General features: G+C 48.0%; 1 protein-coding gene across 13 annotated transcripts in view; it reads left to right on the forward strand.

Moving 5' to 3' along the window:
- EIF4G3 (eukaryotic translation initiation factor 4 gamma 3) overlaps positions 1–20,092 on the forward strand; it is a 131,332-nt gene that overhangs the window by 49,388 nt on the left and 61,852 nt on the right. For 6 of the 13 annotated variants that reach the window (XM_064497045.1, XM_064497050.1, XM_064497046.1 and 3 more), the window contains 2 exons: positions 10,565–10,660; positions 11,790–11,903. The exons of 1 other annotated variant lie outside the window; for it this stretch is intronic. In XM_064497045.1, the coding sequence (XP_064353115.1) occupies positions 10,565–10,660; positions 11,790–11,903 (210 nt within the window). Of the gene's footprint in view, positions 1–10,564; positions 10,661–11,789; positions 11,904–14,897; positions 14,931–20,092 lie in introns of all 13 variants that reach the window. 6 more of the 13 variants (XM_064497048.1, XM_064497049.1, XM_064497057.1 and 3 more) reach the window with 2 other exon arrangements.

A 20,092-nucleotide genomic window follows, 5' to 3' on the forward strand; every position in this document is an offset into this window, starting at 1 on the left:
GAAAACAGAAGTGCAGTGGAGCTGGATTCTCAGGACCTGGGTGTACGGAGACATTGACTCTTAGGTGGCTGATTTGAACCCAAAACAGATTGTACTAGCTGAAACTTGATACCGTCTGGTTCTTTGCCTTAAGTGAGAAGAGCTTTGTGGTCTCATTCTGGTCCTCAGCAATGTCACTGGTGCTAATTTAGCGTTTGTCATCGCAGTTAGATGTTCCTCAGTACCCTGAGGTCTGAGATGCGGTGCAGGGAGCATGGCTGTGCCATCTGTGGCGTGTTTATAGGCAATCCCCACGCCCCTTTTTTATTATCTAGGATCCTTTCTGCGGGAGCTGGAATTCTGTTAAAACCATGAAGTCTACTCAAGACTTCCCTCCCATCATTCACAGCCCAATTTAGATTTTGGATGCTTGCAATAAAGTGACATTTATGAATGGGAATGGAGGCACGAACGTAGCTTAATCATGATCTCACCTGTTCAGGTGCTGTGAAAATCAGAGGCCCTGGGATGCAGTTGCAGTGTCACGGGCGCTGTTCGTTCCTCGTTTCTCGCGCTGGGTGCAGCTGCCTCCTGAATTTTGTAACCCATCGACTGAGTTACGCTCGTCTTCCCCCAAATGCAGCTCATCCCCATTGTCCGAACGCACCTACGCTTTGCTAAGACACGAAAGATTAATTGGCAGTTGTCTTGGCAGTCGCAAAGATGTGAATGCAGAGTGAAAGATGAAACTTTCCTTACGTAAATGAAGAAGTTGGGGCTGGCCGATATAGTAAGGATAAAATGTAAATAACTAAACTCCTGATGGTGTTTGTGGGCCAAAAACCTGCCCTCCGAACCTGCGCTTTAATGTGTTGTTCTGAGAATGCAAAACCTGGACCCCTCAGCCCCCTCACGCATGCTTCTGCATGGCTGGGTCGGGTTTCTCCAAAGCACACGTCTTTAATGCCACTCTCCAATCCTAGATTGCAAGAATACGAGTGCAGCTCTAGATGTGAAAACGTGAGTTGTTTAATAGCTGATAAATGCAGGGAAAGTGTCATCTTCCTTTGGTTTTTGTGGCAAAGACCTGTTGAAAGTACAGCTGAACTTGCTGTTTTGTAGTAGGATTAGTAGTTTTGATTGGTTTAGTAATGCCAGGAATATTTGCTCATATAATATATTTCATTATTTTCTCATTCATTGCTGTGCATTTTACCTCCTTGGATTAAATCTGTGCAGATCTGTGCTATGGAAACTACAAGCACGTTCATATCTCGGCACCTGACCGGTTTCCTGCGCCTTTTGCGCTTCAGGATGCGCTCATATAGGAAAGCCTTTGGGAAAGGAGATCTGGCATGGTGGGAAAGGCATGGGATAGCTTCATATGTATATGAAGCTATTAACTTTTCTTTAATCATTATTTTAGCTTGGAAACAGTTAACTTCACAGAGTCAAGGCGTAGGTGGGATGAATGAATAGGTTTTAATATTCATACGCTTGGGAAGGGCTAGAAACACGGCCTTCCTTTCTTTCTAGTGATAAAGGGAAAAAAAGTGGTATGATTTTTGTCACATACTCTTGGAAAGTGAAGGTCCACCCTGGTGCAAACTTAGTTGTTTGGAATAGGAAGGCTCTCGCAGTAGGTACTCTGGCCTCAGAAAGCCTCTAGGATGCATGATCTAGGCTAAGAGTTTTGTTTCAGCTTCTGATAATATTATCAGCAAAAGCAGTTCTGAAGTTCTTCCCCCCCTTTTTTTTAAATTTTGGAAAATAGCATTTAGAAAGAAAATAAAAACCCTTCTTTAGTTAAACTTTCACAGATCGCTTTCTGCAGGAATTCTCTGTGCGTGTTTCTTGTTTCCACACTTGAGTGGACTGTGTCTACAGCGCTTTGATGCTTTTCAGACTTTAGCATTCAATGAAATGCTTTTTGTTCGTAGTATGGGAAGACAAAATAATGTAAGGCAACTTGCCATTTTCTTCTGTCCAATAACTTCTGTTTTAGGATTCCTTCTGTAATAATACCTTCTGTTCCATACAATTTAATGGATGTTTTCCTACATGCTTCATAAATACATAGTTTTTAAGCAAACACAATGTGGTGCAGAAGGCAGTATGTCCTAATAAACATCAATGTCAGCACAGAAGTCGGAGCATTACAGTCTGCGTTTGTAAATACGGGGATATTTTATGCCCCCTATAACGAACCAAAATGGGGGAGCAGAGTTTGTCTGTCTCCACAGACCTGTCCTTATGGTGCTGTTAGGCTCCAGTATTTTAATTGGTTGCTTTAAATTGTCCAAATTTGCACAAAGTTGTGCTCAGCTTGATGGCTTTTCTCTGCTTCAGCATAAGGCAGTAAAACTTGAATGTTTTACCTGATTGACATCCCAGGATCACAGAGAGGTTGAGGTTGGACCTGGAGATCCTCTAGTCCAAGTGCCCTGCTGAAAGCAGGGACAGCTGGAGCCGGTTGCTCAGGAGTGTGTCCGGTTGGGTTTTGAATATCTCCAAGGATGGAGACTCCACAGCCCCTCTGGGCAACCTCTTGCAGTGTTAAGATCAACCTTACTGGAAAAATGTTTTTTCCTTAAGTTTATACGGCATTTCTTGTGTTTCAATTTGTGCCCGTTGCCTCTTCTCCTTTCACTGGATACCTCTGAGAAGAGTCTGGATCCATCTTCTTTGCAACCTCCCATCCATTATTTATACACACTGAGATCCCCCCCCGAGCCTTCTCAAGCCTAACCAGTCCCAGCTCTCTCAGCCTCTCTCAGCCTCCCCTTGCGTGTCGGATGCTCCAACCTCTTAATCGTCTTTGTGCCCCTTTGCTGGACTCGCTCCAGCATGACGAGAGCGGGGCTAGGAATCAGGCACAACCCCTGGATATGCCGAACAGGGAACTGTGTTGGGGTCTGGCATGGATCGATACGGGATATTGAATATTCCTATAATGCAAAGCTTTGTAAAGTAACTGTGTGTGTTGCTTCTTAAGGAAGAGTTAAAAAAACAAAAAAAAAATCAAGTTTTGCTAGTACAAGTGTTTTTGCTCTCCTGGTATGCACCAGCAGCAGTTTTAATCCTGGATCTTCTTGCTGCTGCTTCTGTTTTGACAGCAGGATCAGCTCGCAGCCTCCACTGACGGTGGCTGGTGTTCCTAAGCAAAAAGTACTCATCTTTCAAGTTCCTGCCCCAACTAAGTGGGGACACAACTTTATAGGACAAATGAAGGGCACTTTTTAAGCACAAGGGTCTCTCTGCTGGTCTGCTTCAAATGGTGGAGATGTTGGAATTTCTCCTCCAACAGACTCACACACGCACGCAATATTTTTGAGTGCCTTTATGACGGAAACTGCTAATTCACTTAACTGTAGAATGGTCATTACCAGACCACCACCGTGCTGCAAACCATATGCTGCAGCCAAGGCAGGGACTGTCGTTTCAGTCTCTGTAGGAAGCCAACTATAAATCTATGCTAGTATTTACAGATGTTATGAAATGATAGTCTACTTACCCTTGCTCTCGTACCTTCATTAACAACAATTTTTGAAGGTAGGCAGGTAATGTTCGATGTTGATGGGTTGTAACAGGCGCAATAACTGTCTTTGGGAGGATGACAGCCACCAGCAGGACCTCCATCCACCGAAATGTCTCAAAGTTGCACTTTGCTGGATATTTCACTCTGCGTCTTTGGTTGACCACATCGCGGCGGTCTGAGGTTTGGCATGTGGGTTATCAGCTTGAACGTCTTATCTTTTTTTTAGGAAGTAGAAAGCTCGGTGGTTGGTCTTTCCTTCCAAAAGCTGGATGTTATATTTACCTTTGTTTGAAGCTCTGGGTTAAGGGAAGGTTATACTGAGGAATGTAGCTGCTGATAAAAGAATTGGATTTATTGCCCAGTTAAAAACACAAACAAATTATTGCCTAGTTAAAAACAAACAAACAAACAAAAAAAAAAGCAGTTAAAAACACGTGGTAAGACAAAGCTTTTGGAATATAGCCCAGCAAACTGGGAGACCTTGTCTCTTGCTTTTCACTTTTGCCCTCTTCCTTCGTAACATCTATACAAGAAGAAGTAACCACCGTGTCTTAAGCGAGGAAGGGAGTGCGGCTCTTGTGTCTCCGTTGTCCTCGTCTTTGTCCAGGGAGCAGGAAACCCTGCTTCCTTCGCGTCTTCCCCCCAGCGGGAATGTGATTATTTATGATAAAGTAGGAAAAATGCCTATGTATTTTTGCGGTTGTTGCTTAGGCCTCCGTTTCCCTGGTCAGCTCGCTGCTTTTGCCTGCTTGAACACATGGAGCTTAATCATATGAAACCATAAAGAGGCCGTTAAAAATTTAACGGGAAAGGTAATGACACAGATGAGAGACCCTGAGATAAACTGCTGCAGAGGAATAAAGAGAACAGTGGCTGAGCCACGTTTGCAAGAGAAGTAATTCCTCCTGGGTCAGGATATTTTTATTCTTTTAAAGACTGAGTTTAATATTTACTGACACGGGGAGGTCTCCTAAAGGCGAGGCCATGGAGAAAGGGAAGAGTGAGAGCGACTGGCCGACGAGGTCCCGGCGTGCTTGGAGGGAGGAGGCTGAGGAGGTTCGCTCCGGCGGGCAGCGCAGGCTCTCCTCCCTGCCAGGAGCTGGGCAACACTTTGGGCATCAGCCTCAGGCTCCCAAAAAGTGCAAATCCCGGCTGGACGTGGTGGAAGCGCCGGGGCTTGGTCTGCCGCTTCCTCAGCTGCAAGTGGGTGAATCACTGAAATCCCTCCGGGGAGGTCGACCCGCCTTCGTAGACTGAGACACCTGTGACGGACCGGACTGAGTATCAGGTATGTGGCTTTTAGAGGCTTTTGAAAGAGCCTAAATATTTAAATAAGCCCACTAAAGAGTCACAGTTCCTGTTTACTTCCTTCCAAATCAAAACCTTGAAGCTGCCTAATGAATTTTATGTGCAAGACTTTGCACCGGTTTCACGGTGTGGCCCTGCTGCAGCCCCTTTCAGCTGCTTCATCGGGAACAGGTATTTGTACCGTCAGCTCCGATTCTACAGATCCTGTGTTCAGCTCTATTTTAAACGGGAAGCCTTGAATCTGCATGACTTGTTTGGTGCCACAGAACAGCTGTGGTATTTGCACCACTGGTTTTAACGGGACTTTGAATATTCAACGTAATACGTACCAACATATGCAGCAAAACGCAAGATGGTGTTTGGAAGTTGCTGATGCCCCTTGCAGGGTAGGAGCACTGGCCTGCAGACAGCCCGCAGAGTAGTGCTACTCTGTTATTCTTACTTTACAGAGTTGCTATGATCAGTACAATGCTGATCTCGGTGATGCCAAATAAATTGCAAATGAGATGCTTAAAGAATTTGAAGTTCTTGATGTGATGCATACAAGAAGTTACATGTTTTGAATATGTAGCGGCGTTACAGGATGAGGATCTATATTTAAACGGAATAATCTGATACCGTGTTTGACTGTGTGCAGCCGAAGCGTTATTGTAAATAATGAAAGTCAAACTTACGAGCATTTAGTGAGGAATTGTCCTTGTTTATTAGCTTAATCATTGTTGTGCTATTTTTAAAGCTGCAACGCTGGGTAGTTTCTCACGCCGCAGGAGCAGCGTGAGAGTGTGTTTTCCTGCATCCGAGAGGCCAGCGTGCAGAAAAGCCCGAGCAACGAATACTCTGAATAATTCCATCCCGTCCACCGTCATTTATAACATTTGCAGATGAGCTGGTTTTACAGGTTACGTATAGTGGCCACAGCTAGTGCCGATTTTTTTTCCACACTCTGCACAAATAACCCGCGTTAGCAGGTCGCTGCGGGCAGCAGCTCTGCTCCCGCGTGCCGTCACCCCGCTCTGCTGACTGCAGGGCACGCTGGGCAAGAAATCAGGTAGACTCGGGTTATCTAGTTACCAAACCAGTAAGAAAAATGAAGTAGGTTCGCAAGAAGAACAGGGCAGGAGCTATTTAATGGCAGGTTTGTGTTCATATATGGGAACTAACTTGGTATGATCTGCTCCCCTGCCCACAGGCTGCTTTAGCGGAGGGCAGAGCCGTGATAGCGTGGGCAGGTGGACGATGCTGGGAAGACCTAAAAAAGCAGTTTATCTCAGGGTATCAACTTATTAAAACTGGACAACCGAGACCCTTCTGAGTCTTGGCTCTCCTATGTTTCTCCAGAGCTGCTGCGCTTCGGAGCTCAGTAACGTAGAGCTAAAAACTAGTCGAGTTTGTGTGCTGTCAGCGTATCAAACTTGCTCAGGAGCTGCGCGGCTTTAGTTTGCTCAGCTCCGCGGCCTTGGGGAGGACGGCAAGGGGAGCAGTAACCTCTCCAGACGTCTCGCTTGAAGCTGCCGGTGTCCGTAAGTCAACGCCCTGTACAGGAAAATGTGCTAAAGCTGAGACGTTGGTGCTTTCCTGGCGGCTCCCGCGCGGTTGCGGTAGGTCGGGTGCTTGCAGAGCTGGAAGCATGCGCAGGGTTTTTGGGGGGTCTTGAGGGAGTAGCTGCATCTTGCACCAGTTTTATCCTCCAACTTTGCAGCTGAGGCATGTCTGTGGGTATTTTTTTATATCTACATAAACGGAAAAACGGGCTTTGGGGTTGCTCCGGGATCGCAGGTTGTTTTCTTCCGGCAGGCGCTTGCCCTGGCCGCGGGAAGCGGGGAGCTGCGTGACTCAGCTCTCCGCTTCGCCCGGCGCGGCTCTTCCCGGCACACACAGTGCCCGGGGAGTCGGGTTTCGTGGCAGGCGCCCGCTGTTTATTAACCAGCTCCGTAACCGCTCTAAGAATAACTTTCTTCTTGCTTGCTTTGTCGCTGGTGATTTTTGCTTCGCGCAGCCCGAGGCGGGAAACCTGCAGAGAAAATGCAGAGCGTGGCTTTCCCCCCGCCGGCAAGTTGCAGGAATATGTAAAGACACCACTGTTATCGCTTTCCCCCCGGCGGAGAGCCGCATCCGAAATGCAAAATTGCTCCGACAGAAGCTTTAAGGCAGGCAAACTGCTCTGCCCAGGAAGCGGAGCAGCTCAGCAGCCCTCCGGTCCGCAGCTCCCGACCGCCAGGGATTGCAGGGCCGTCGCTTGGATGCTTCCGATGGAAGAATTGGATACGTAGCGGTATTTGCTTTCCTGCTTTCCCGGCAGTTTATTTAGGGAACTTGAGGAGCATTTTGTTGCCGATCTCTCTATTTGCCCCATCCTCCGCGTTTCGGCCGTGGTGCGTAGCAGCCACGTGTTCCCCGCGTGCCTGGCTGTGATTATAATTACCTCGTGTACCTATTTAGATGCCTGGCACAGAAAAAGTCCTTTTGACAGATGAATATATGGAATACTTTTAATCAGCCTACTTGTCTGAAGAGCGATGGCTTGCTGTGATTTATTCAGTTGCTGTTTTGATGGTTTTTTTTTAAACCTACCATGCTACCATGTACTTATACAAGAACCTGCAGTAATTTATAAGGTGTTCCGCCCCGTTACAGCATTTTAGCAGATACCGGTGAAGGCACACCTCCCTCTGGTTTAAAGCATGCTAAGCAGATGCGTTTGTTGTTGTGTAATAGTTGTGAAACATGTTTATTTAGCTGGTATCTTCGGTGAGCGTTGATATTGCCCTCGTCCTCCGAGGCTGCAGTTTGGAGCCGAGCACTTCGGGCGGTTGTTTATATGACTTACATTGTACTTATCCCGATGGGGTTCAAATACTAAAATTTAATGCTACATTGCATCTTCTTGCATTTGCCTGTCAGCCCTACCAGTGTCAAAAATGACATCTGTTATCAGTGACGTGGCCGTCTTTGGCCTGTGTTTAAAAATGCCTGCTTTGCACTCGTTTCAGTAAAACCAGTAGTTTCTTAATCTTAGTGATAGCTGCGTGGTTTTTTTTTCTGTTGAATTTCCTTGTTGCTTAGCTGATTAAAAGCAAACTCTAGCTATTCTGGCCGTGGGTTTGGACTTTGGGAGTAGCGCAGAAGTTATATTTAGCTTTGGGTTTTATTCTTTTGCATGCAAATTGGGCTCTTTCCCTGCAGCCTGAAGAGAACACATTTTCACAAGCCTTGAGGAGGGAAAGCGTAATGGATATATTCTTTGCTTTTTCCTGGGAATACCATGGGAGTTAAAACTGTCTGGGGTAAGGTCTCTTCTCTTGAGACAGAGTACTGGCAGTGCAAGGAGCAGGCAGTCAACCAGTCCATTTGCACGTGAGTTTTCATAGCATCCCCGTCCCCGGTTGCGTGCTTGCCGTCGTGGCTGTCCGGTAGCATCGGGACCCCGTGTGAGGTGTGCGGACCGACACGGAAAGCCGCTTGTACTCCGAGGGGAGGAATCTGGCAGAGATCCTGGCTACGGAAACTCTGGAGCAAGATATCGCAGGTGCACTTGAACCTCGCTAGATTGCGGACGAAAAGGCGGTAGACTTTGCCCGCGCCTTATGAGCGCTCGGTTATCCTGCGCCGCGACCGCTCGCTGCCGGGGTGTCATCACTGCCGCGAGATGCGGGACATACTGTTTATCGTACAGCAGTGCCATAAGCAGCTCGGGCAAAATCACACTTGTCAAATACAGGGGGAAAATATTTGATGCTGCATCTGACATCTCAGAAATTTAGAAGACTTCTCGCCAATTAGTTGCTAACATGAACTGGAGGTTTTGCCAGTGGTAGGAAGGGAGGGAAGCGTTGGCTTGAGAGGACTGGACAAAACCCGAGAGGAGGGACAGCAGAAAACCTGCCCTGCTCACTTGCCAGAAGCTTGCTGCTTAAAACATTTCAGCGCTCCAGAACCAGAGTATTTTTCTATTGTTTTCACATAAACTACTGCAGAACGTCATTGCTTGGGTCTCCAGCTAAATATACCACCAAATGTGCTTTGGCATCCTAAATCACAGCAAAGGGCTAATGACGTACTTGGAGACAGACATTTTATCTTCTCTATGACCCCCAAAACAATGTGAAAATCGGGTAGGAAATAACAGAACCTCCTGCCTAGGTGCGTAATTGGAACGCCGTCCTTAATGCCTGTGTATCTGTGTGCAAGTTTTGCTCTTAAATGATGATTTTTTGAGTGTGGTCCAGAGGCGGCAGGATCGGGAGGTATTGCAGCCACAGGTGTTTGGGATGGGACAACTTTTGGGTGATGTTCAGCACCGCCATCCCCTGAGCCTGGAAAAATCCCTTGGTTCGGATTCTCTTGGAAATATATTTGCGTTTACTTTGTCTTAAATTGGAATCAGCAGGAGCTCAAGCAGGTCCTTAGTGTCCAGGGATGAAGAAGAGCCAGAGAGGACGAGCAGAGGGACCCCAGCTGTGTCCGCTGCGTGGTCCACGGGGCACAGGGCAGCTACCAGCCTGCGGTGGGACGGTCAGTGGCAGACCCAGACCCAGCCGAGCGGCTTTGTTTTGGTTTCAGTTAACCTGCACCTTCCTTTCTGACCTGTGGGGCAGCAGCAAACTCCTCCTTCTGCAGGACGCCAGTGTGCGGCTGTCGGGGACTGGTAACAGGTCTTGTAAGGACCGGGTTAGTGCGGTGAAGCCTGTTTTCTAGATACCACATTACACACTGAAACGGTTGCCTTGATTCCCTCGACCTGCTCTTGGATTTGGGTGTAAGGACCGTTGAATGCAAGGATGAGAAGGGATTCCTCAGCGCGGCTGCAATGTGCGCCCCGTGTATAGAGTAAATCCATGCCCAGAGAAATACTGCTGTGTTTTTAAGCGTATCCTTTCCTGTAATCCTGAAAATGACCCCAAGAGCCCTGTGGGGTCCAAAGACCCGATGAGCTCTTAGTCAGGTGAACCTGGTGATACGGGGAGTAGCTAGAGGGTTAACGGGGACCGTGGCTGCCTTTAACAATGCCGACATCAGGAGCTGGTGTGGGTTGACATGACTGCAGTGGTCTCGGTGTCGGGGAGACCAGGTCCCTCCTGGTAGAGCAGACACTGTTGGAGGCTAGGGACTGTTTTTCTGCCTGTACCATAATAAGCTGTTTAAACAAAAGGTAAGTTATAACTTCTCGCTTAAAAAAAAAAGATCCTTTGAAAAGGTAATTCTAAATGTCTCCTTAAAATGTGTAATTGGCATAACTCCGCGGCACCGCTTTATCGCCACTTTGGGCAAATAGGATGGGGGAGAGCATCTGGCAGTATAGATTGTTATAGTCTGTTGAAATCAGTGGAACTATGAAAATTTACACATCCCCAGTGGCTCTCATTAAACACGTTCAAGTTTATCCCTTGGCGTTCGTCTTGCTTTGGAGCTTTTCATCAGCGGCGTGCCTTGCCATTGCACGTCCCTTGGGAACGGGCGCAGGGCAGGCTTTTGGGAAGCACGGGGCTGGAGGGGTTTCGCTGGCGTGCTTTCGAGCTGAGGTGACTGCGGCGCTGGGGATAAATTGGTTGGGGCCATGATGGAGAAGGTCTTCTCGGGGGATAAGTTGGTTGGGGCCATGATGGAGAAGGTCTTCTCCACCCGCTGCGTTTACGTGGCTTCTTTACGTTACCGGTAATCAGTGATGCGTCTGCTAACGTCATCGATGCTCCTCGTTGGGATGAATGATTTGAAATGCTGGTGTGCTTTTGTTCCCGGCAGGCTCCGTACCCCTCAGGACAGAATGCCGCTCCGACCACGCTGGTGTACCCTCAAGCCCCTCAGACAATGAACACGCAGCCGCAGACCCGCTCGCCGGTAAGGGCACACGCGTTTGCGGGACCCTCCGCTCTGCCTGTCTCGTCCGTGCGTGTCTTTGTGCGTGTGCGTGTGCCTGTAGCGCTCGGCCGGTGCTCAGGAAAGAGTGTTTCACCGCGCTGGAAGCACCTTCCACATGGCGAAGCTGTATTGGATTTTCGGACATTGTCCTCTTAGGAGAATTTTCCTTTCCGAGCGGCTTATCAGAAAAGAAGCGATGGAGGGATTCTCATCTGCTTTCAAATAACATGATTTATTTTTAGCGCAGTTGCCTTCAGGTTTCACTTCATTTTAGAACTTAGATTCATTACCAGAATCTTTCTCTTTGCTTCACTTTTTTTTTTCCTTTTTTTTTTTTTTTTTCCTCTTTAAGGAAGCATTTTGGTACTAGAACTAAGCTCAGTAAAGGAAAGCAATCCTCTGCAGCAGCACTCAGTCTCCCGTGGCCATTACTTCTGAATCAGTGCCACCGGCTCACTTCTGTTCACTACCTGTCACCGTTAGGTGCTCATGCATTTAATGTAGAGCTTCTGGGTATCCAAATCTTTTTGTGGTAAGCCCCTTTTCATCCAGCCTCAGGCTCGGTTGTCCTTCATAATCTTTTGTGTATATTGTAAGACTGCTCCGCTGCCGTCAGCCTTTGGTTCCCTAAGCCAGGCTCTCGTGGGGAAATCTCCGCTCGTAGCGCAGGTCCACGTGATGCCGGCAGAGCCTCCCGCAGCATCGCACGCTCGTCCCCGCTTCCGGAGGCGCGCTAGCTTGCCGATGCGCTGCCCAAAGCCGCAGTTAGCAGCCGGCCCCGTGTCTCTTGCAAATCCGCAAGAGGGTTAGTTCTGAGGCCTGCCGACCTCCGTGCTGAGCCAGCAATTAATGCCAGTTTTGGTGGCGTTTCTGCGATGTGGACAGCTGCGAATTTGTAACTGGACCCCCTCGTCCCCACCTCCTTAGTCCCCCGTTCTGATCAGTAACGTGGGATACCGATGGTTTTAAAAAAAAAAAAAAAATCTTTTCTCAGTAAGTATAATCATCTTTATCTTTAATTGTTGAAAAGCGAAAATAAGTTTATATGGTTAGAACTGGAGCAAAACCTGACTGAAGAGCTGCATCTCTAAACCAGTTTTTTTGACAGCCCAGCAGAACAGTGCCAATACATTGCACAGACAACTGGAAGAGGAGGAAGGTTTTGGAACAGAGTCCGGTTTACAGGTCCCTGGCTGGAAGAGGCTGGATAAAATACTGCATTGTAAGCAATATAACAAACTGTACTCCTTCTTGCAGGCGATTGTGCCGATGGCACCGTTTTTTATTTATTTATTTATTTATTTGATTACCACATCGTTTTGTTGGCTGATCTACAGAAATGCACTGATTTGCTTCTTTGCCTAAAAGCATGAGCTGCCGTGGCAGGTTCTGCCCGGTGCTACGTGGTGGAAGAGCTCCCGAAGCTGGACTGCAGCCGGGAGGATCCCATCTGGTAGGCCAGAGACCAGGGCGACTTTGGGTTTTCCACCTGACAGAGAACGTTTTCAGGAAAATTGGCTGAAAATGTGTTAAATTGTAGGGATCTGGCCCCGTTACTGAGGAGGTATCGAGGAAGAATTTGTCTGCAGTTGTCAGCCATTTTTCTGTGGTCATGAACTATTTTATTTCAGTTTTTTAATCTCTCCTGTATGCGGTTTTTGCCATCTGCTCTGCTAGCGACCATTTCCACCCCCATTACTAAAAGTCGCACACATAACATTTCATCCCACCTCCCCACCCCAAAACGAATGCAAGACTAGCTGGGCCCAGACTACTCTTGCATTTTGTTCTGGGCTCGATTTACTTCATTTATTTTTTTATTTTTTACCTTCGTTCGGAGGGGGAAGAGGGGAGGAGGAAGGCAGCAGGATGATGTCTTTGCCACCCTAGACCCGTAGCGTAGTCCTGGCCCTCCCGCAGCTGGTTCGGCTGCTGAGCACGGGGAGGTTTTTGCGCTGAGGAGGTGATGCCACCACCGCTGCGCAGAGCAGCCCGAGCCTCCTCCGCTCCGGTTCTGCGTTAAAGGGCCGTTGGCAATTGCACGGTTCAGGCTTTTCCGTTCTTTCCTGGACGGCTGCTTTTGCAATCCAACTGGCTCCTCCGTGTATTTTCCCAGCTAATTTCCGAGTGCCGTTTCTGTTTGGTATCACGAATTTCAAAGGTCAGTTCCAGCTGGGGGAAGGTGGAGAGAAATCGGAGCTGCTCAGCCCCGCTGCAGGTATCGGTTCGCTCCCAGCCCTTGTCCACGCCAGCCCCAAGCACCGGTTGATTTTAACGCAAACTGCCCGCTTGTAGGAGCTCTGCCAAAAGCCGTGATCGGGGAGGGAGGACCCACGCGGCTGCTTCAGCCGTTTTTGAGCATCGGCAGGTAGAGAGCATCCCGGCTGTGCCTCCGCAGCGAGCGGGCCCCGAAAGAGCGCGGGGCGCGGAAACGGCGGACCCAAGCTCCGCATGGAAGTTTGCCTTTCTCTCTACTACCTTCATCCGAAAGAAAAACAAAGCATCTGGTTTTATCTGAGCCAGCAGTGACTACAGTTTGTTCTGTTGCTTACAGCCACGAGCAGGAATAAATCCTGTCAACCTGAACTATTAAAAAAAAAAAGAAAATCAGTAGCCAATGGTGACCAGTGCAAAATAGGTTAGGGTATTTTTCACTGACTTTGAGGCTTTGGTTTTTTTATTTTTTCTTGTAACACATACTGCTTTTTACCACGGGATACACTTTAGCTTCTTCAGATGTAAACTTCCAACTCTTATTTTAAACACAGTGAGAGTTAATCTTCTCTGTGGACCAGTGATAAGATAAGTACTTTGGCCCTCAAATTGAGCAGCACAAGGCTTTTGCACCTCTTTTTAGTGCTTTCAGAAGACACTTGATGATTTTTCCTCTTCCGTTGGTGGGCAGCGTGGAGTACGTAGCCCTGCAGGAAAGGGCTTCTGTCTTGTGTTGCCATCAAAGCAGAAGCTCTAGGGCGTCAGTCTCGTGAGTCCATCCCGCTTTGAGGCTTTCCTTGACTCTGAGGCTTAGGAAAGATGTTTCAAGGGTGTCTGCTAGGGTGGGAAAACTATCATCCGGGAATCAGTGCAGGTTATTCTTTTTACACCGTTACGGTAAAAACAGTCTGTATTTGAGTATTTTATTTTTTCTGGAGGTTTTTATGACTTTCCATCCAAACGTCATGAGGAGGTGGAGGTAGAAGGAATACATAGGCACTGTAAGATGCTCTGGTGTTAGTAGACTGCTCTTGGAAATGTTAGATGTAGGCAATTAAGATATTTATAAAAGAGAAAATCAGCTGGATCAGTGAACGTTTATACTTCTCTTTTCATGTTGGATGGCATTAAAATAGCTGGGAAGTAGGGCTGTAAGTTAACCCCACTCCACTTTTCCTTTCTGACAAAATTTCTTATTAAGAAACTTAACAGTCAGTAATCAGTTTTGGTCCCTAATTAGGAGCAGTTTAGGTGTCCCTGATGTTTTTATATGGCCGATGTGCGTGCTCCTCTTCTCTTCGGGGCGCTGCTCCAGCAGACGTGGTCGCCCTCGGGCAGGGAGCAAAGCGTGCCGCGCAACAGGTAGAGGCGTGCAGGGTTTCGCTGCTGTGCCTAAAAACTCGCAGAGGGCTCTAGCTTCATTTACGCTGCTTAATTATTGGAGCTATTATCAACAGATTATCTGCTCTCGTCACAGAGCTCTGATTGCATTGAGCGTGAAGGGTTTAAATACTTAACGTGGTTTCTGAAAGGAGGATACCTTGTCATCTTTCTTTATATTTTCCATTTCTTGCATTCATTTTTATTTCTATTTTAACAATCAGTTACTTATCGGAAAAATGCCTTAAATGTTTCCCGCGCATGCCGAATGCTGAATCCTTTCCCCCGCGTGTAATCCGAGCGGGTGGGAAGGTGCTCTGGTAACCCGAGCTCGGGAGCGGGAAGCAGGGCCCCGCTTGGAGCAGGGTTGGAGGGTTACGCTGTGATCCTTATTTAAAAAAAAATCCGAAAATGCAATTGCCCTGCGTACGTGCAGAGTCGCTGGGTCGAGCCCCTCCTTCGCCCCAGGACCGCTCCGTCGCTGTCCCGCAGCACAGCTCTGGCCATCCGTGGTTCCCCGCGCGGGGCGATTTTGCGTAGAGTGTGACGTTGTGGTTGCGCTGTGGTGTTTCTGACTCTCTGTGCCTTTCCTTTTGTGTTTGTTTCTCCCGCCTTTCCTCAGTTTGCAGCGGGGCCTCGACCTGCCCATCACCAGGTACAGTACCTGCCCCTTCGGTCTCACCCTCGCTAACGGCCGGGGGGGCGGCGGGCGGGCGGGCGCTCACCCCCACTAATGCAGGACGCCGGCCGGCGCCGCTAACCCCGCTACCGGGCTGCTTGCCGCGCCGGGCACGCGTTGGCATCGGCCGGGCGGCCCTCCGGCTCGCTTGCCGCTTAGCAAGGAGGAAAATCAGGAGCAGCTCTGCTACGATCCCTGCGGATAACTCAGGCTGGCTTTAGAAAGCCTGGATTTGCTTCAAAGCTGGCAACTGTGCATTTTGGTGGGGTGAGATGCTCGGAAGAGCTGGTTTTGCTCCCTCGGGTGTTTCGGAGGGGCTGGAGGCAGCTGAGCGCGGTGAGTGGAGCAGAGCAGGGCCGGCGCGGAGGGTGCAGGAGGGCTCTGCCGGGGTGCTCGTTCCCGTGGCACCTTCCCTCTCCGCGCTCGGGAGGAACCAGGCTGTTTTCACCACGTTACGGGAAAAACATCCCACCAACTCCAGTGGCGTTGGGACGGGCGCTTGGTTTTGGGAAGTTTATTCCGGGGGAAACCCCAGTTTTGTTCTCACTTCACTCCCGTTAGTCCGAGCAGTTAGTACTGTAGAGATGGGGGCACCTTTGGCAAAGGACCATCTCAGGATGGCAGGTGAGTCCATCGGTGGGCACAGACACCAAAAAGCTAGTTATCTTTGCTCTTTTGGCTTTGGAGAGCAGCGTGGAGCAGGCGCCCTTCCAGAGCAGGACAAAAAGAGGCTTAAAAAGCAGAATGAGGCGTTTGCCACGCTCGTCTGCTCAGAGACAAACATCACGTGGGAGAGGGAAATGCCCCGCTGCCTTTTGTGCGTGGCCAGGGATCGCATTGACAGCGGTGGCAGAGGAATGTTTTTGGGATTACAGCACGCTGCGCAGAGCGACAGAATTAGCATCTTGTTTAGATAGTTTTGTGCCTGACCTTCGCTTCAGGTCCGTGTTTGTTAGGAGATGCTGAAAATGCATCGCGGTTCAGAAACTCATTAGTCCTTTCGTAGGTTGTTGCTAAGACGAATTATATACTCGGTGCGAACCGCGTTCCCATAGCCCTACGTGTTTAATCGTATCGCAGTTAGATTTTGATTGTGTTTGAAGCCTGCGTGTAGTTATCCAGGAGGAACTGTCACCGTCGGGAGAGCATCCAGGGGTTCCTCGCGGTGACGTCTGTCATGCCCTGTCCCAGCCCTAACACTGCTTAGAGGGTTTTCAAGGCCGATGGAAATTATTCTGCTCGTGGGAGCTGGGAAACGTGTACCCACATTTTTTAACGTGCTGGAATAGTTAAATGTGATGTAAGGCGACCAGCTGGCTTCTAGAATGAGATTTTGTCGGCTAAAATGTTCTAAATAAGCACCTCAACCATAGTGTTAACGTTTATTATAACAGCGTAATGTGTTCTTCTGAGAAGGCAGCGGGAAGACGAGGTTTGCAACGATTCCTATGTCAGTTCCAGCGTGGTTTTATTAACGTATGCTTCTTATTGATTCTGTGTCTCTTTCCGTGAACGAGCAGGTTATTCTTTAATTATTTCCTGTAATTATTATAGCTTTAAAGTATTCAAACTGGCATGATTTAAGCACCTGAAGTTGACCAGAAGCTTGGTAAGGAATTTGTTTCAGCTGGGCATGCGAGGAACCCGCCTGCGCCGAGCGGTTTGAGCCAGTTGGTGCTATGGAGAGAATAAGCAAATTCTAGATGGTAGTATAATATAGTATATAGTCTTGCTTTAGTATTTTCTAAGTAGTGGCCGAAGTCAAACGAAGGTAGCTGCTGTAGTTCTGATGAAAAGTTGACCTTGTCTAACCAGTCCTTGATTCCTGTAATCCAGCTATTGGCACAAGGGCCGAAAAGTCTCACTTTCTAGGGTCAATCGGGGCTACAAAGGGTTTTGCAGCAGGGTTTTTAAATATCCTGTCAACTCTTGGTTTTGTTTGGGTGCCAGACTTGCCACGCAAATCAAGGCCGCTGTGCCGTGGCCGGCCGTGCTGCCAGGGTCCGGTGCCGTGTTGTCCCCCTTGGTGCGCGGAGCACCGCTGCCTTTCTCCGCGAGGCTCTGGAGCCGCTTTGGTGCTTCTGATCCTCCTAAAGCCCAATCGAAAATAGCAGTTTGCTTCTAAGTTGAAGCCTGAAACACAGGCGAACCTTTAATTTAAAGAGCGACTGCAGAAGCGTGTGGGCTGTTTTAAAAAGGATGCTCAGAAGAGGCCAGTATAATTAAAAAACAGAAATGAGAACAAGTATAAACTGTAATGTCATATTTCCCTTTCTGACTTGTAATTGTACTTGAGATTAGTTTACTAGTTACGGCAAACTAACTTAGCTTGAGGTTGCAGTTGCAGCTCTGGTTTTAGCTTGAGGTTATTTGAGTTCTTTTGACTGTAGCTGACACAAAAGCAAGCTGGGTTTGGCCACGAACCGTTGTTAAAAAGCCTTGCGATTTGGCAAAGTTAGAAATACGCTCCCTGAGCTGACTCAAAACTGGCCATTTAGCAGCTCCCTGAAATATCTCAGGTTAGAGAGCGATCGGTCACAGCTGCTATAAGCAATCTTCTCTCTTCGTCCACAAGCGTGGGAAGGAGGTAGCAGTTTTAAAGCCTGTGGTCAACATAAGGGTGTTTGGGGTTTTTCCCCTAATTTTATTGTTTATTAAATAATAAAGCGGGTTATCCCACCATCTTAGCCAGACCAGAAAGTTTAAAAACTAATAACACAGCTGTCTCAGTATCTGAGAGGTTTAACTGGAGACAAGAGCGTGATTTACTTTGAGAGCGCTGGTGACAACTCGCTAAACTTCTCCTTTGCTTCCTTTATTCGCAGCCTTTTGCAGGGCCACACGGCTCCATTGCAGCTGCCAGGTCGAATCTGATCCAGGAATAAGTGCGTCCGTGTCCAACGTGTAGCCCGTTAGTTAGGCTGAGATTAGCAGAGGTGTGTTTTTAGTGTGCTGCCTCCCCTTTATTTCTCGGGGAAGCTCTTAGCGTCCGTAGGGAGTGCTTCGCAGACATCTCGCTGGAAACGAGAGCTCAGAAACAGAGATGCAAGAGTAAACGGAAAATCAATTAAAACGCACTGGAGGTTTATCAGGAGATTGTCCCTCTCCTCGATCATTGATTTTTCTCGATGACAAACATGGTGCCTGTCATCTGGCTGGCCTTCAGCAGACATTTGACGTGGGGTCACGTGGGGAGAAAGTTAAGCTGGAGATGATAATATCTAATAGAAGGATATTAAGGTATATATAAAAGACTAAAAACCAGGCAGGGCAGTGCTGAGAGGGTATGAGGGAGGTTATTACTGGGTTTCCCTAATATTTGTGCTAATTACCCTGGCACAAATAACAGATATGTGTCTGCAGCAAACTTAATGAATATAAAGCTAGGAAATGTGGTTAACGTGGGGGGACTGGAAGCGAGGGGTAGTTCAGCTTTGCAAAGAGCAAGCCCTTAGACTTCAGTGCTAAGGAGGAGTTTTTATTATACGCTGTAGGAGCTCAGAGTTGAGCTTTTTGGAGCTCTGTATTTTGGGGGAGCAGCCCCACGGAGGAAGAGGAGGTTGTTTCTTCGTTCGGTTGAGAGGTCCTATTGCCCAGTCTTACTGACCATGAGTAAACTGATTTTTTTGAGGTTTTGCAATATGAGCAACGGGGACGAACAGCCAAACTCTTTTCAAGAAGGGACCTGATCGGTTTAGGAACAGGATTACATGACAGTGCTCAGTGGTACAAGACAGATCAGGGACCGGACCGTGACCTGGAGCCCAAGGCTAAGTTCTCGGCTGGCCTGCCGATGGCAGGTTTCACGCTAATTGGACCATCGTTAGGCGTAGCGGGACTTGATTTCTGAAGGATGTAGTCAAGGAAGGGTTGATATAGTAAGGGTTTTCCAACTGAAGCCATGCTGTGGGCCAAGGCACCTTAATTCTGGCCCTGACCGGGTGCCGTATGTGCTCCGCTGTGAATCCCGCAGTTATTGGAAGAAATAGAGAGAAAACCGCCCAGATTTTAATCTCCTTGCGTTCTCCTGTGGGACGTCATTAGCACTGCTTGAAAACGTTGTCTGCGCGCCCATCTGCTTAACCTGGCAAGACGAATCCGTTAGCAAATGAAGTCAGAAGAGCGAAACGTTTCCAAGAAGGGCTTTGAGTGTTGCTAGCTTAGCTTCGGAGGGAGGGGAGCAAGGATGGAGCAGGAAAGAGCCTGCCCACCAGATCCTACTTGTTTTGAACAGCAAAACCCATACGCAGCTCTGATGATATCTGGTTTTCTTTAACGTTTTAGCTTTACTGATGGGAACTTGTATATCTAAAAGTAATTTAAATTTTGCCAGAGAGCTGTCCCAAACAGTGCTGGCTGTCTTGTTGCTTAGAATAACAGATCTGATTTTCTCCTTGCTGTGTCCATCTTCCTAGGAGCAATGAAATCCTCCTGTCTTTGCTCCCCCCCATCTCTAGATTTGAATTACCCCTGCTATGGTGCAGGTCCAGGTGTTAACTCTGGTTATTATCGCCATCGGTTCAGTGTGTGTCCTTGTTACATGCAGCAGTGGTGGAGTCTCCTACATCTAGACAGTCGCACAACTTTTGTTAGCGCAGGAGTGGGTCGCTCTTCTGGTTGTCTTTCCCCACCAGCCTCTTCTCCCCAAACAGTTGCCTTCTTGTGATTCAGGTCACGTTGTCCCCTATGCTGGTGACAGTCCTTCATCCACATTACTCGTGTTGGAAGCCAAATCGTTGTGTTCCTCTTCTAATTGTATGTGGGTGCTGAGACAGGGAGTCATCACTGGCTTTTCTGGAGAAATCATGTAATACGGGAACAACTTAGGTGTCATGTGGTCCTCAGGAATGCCGGAATGACCATTTTAATTTCATTGTCATGTCAAGTGTAGATGCATCCTTCTGCCCTACCCCTTCTGCCCCACCTCATTTTTTCCCAGTGCCGAGGCAGATAAGCCCAGCTCATTCTTTCATTCTTTAATAATTACCACACTCTTTTCTTCTCGCTACTCATGATATAGTTACCCACAGACTATTTGCATACACTTCATCAATCAGCAGTCTTCAATGTCAAGTGATGTATGATTACCTTTTTTTTTCTTTTTCTTTTCTCTTTTTTTTTTGCTTAGCAATTAAATG

This window comes from Dromaius novaehollandiae, chromosome 24 (genome assembly GCF_036370855.1).
Source record: "Dromaius novaehollandiae isolate bDroNov1 chromosome 24, bDroNov1.hap1, whole genome shotgun sequence".
Classification (NCBI taxonomy): domain Eukaryota; kingdom Metazoa; phylum Chordata; class Aves; order Casuariiformes; family Dromaiidae; genus Dromaius; species Dromaius novaehollandiae.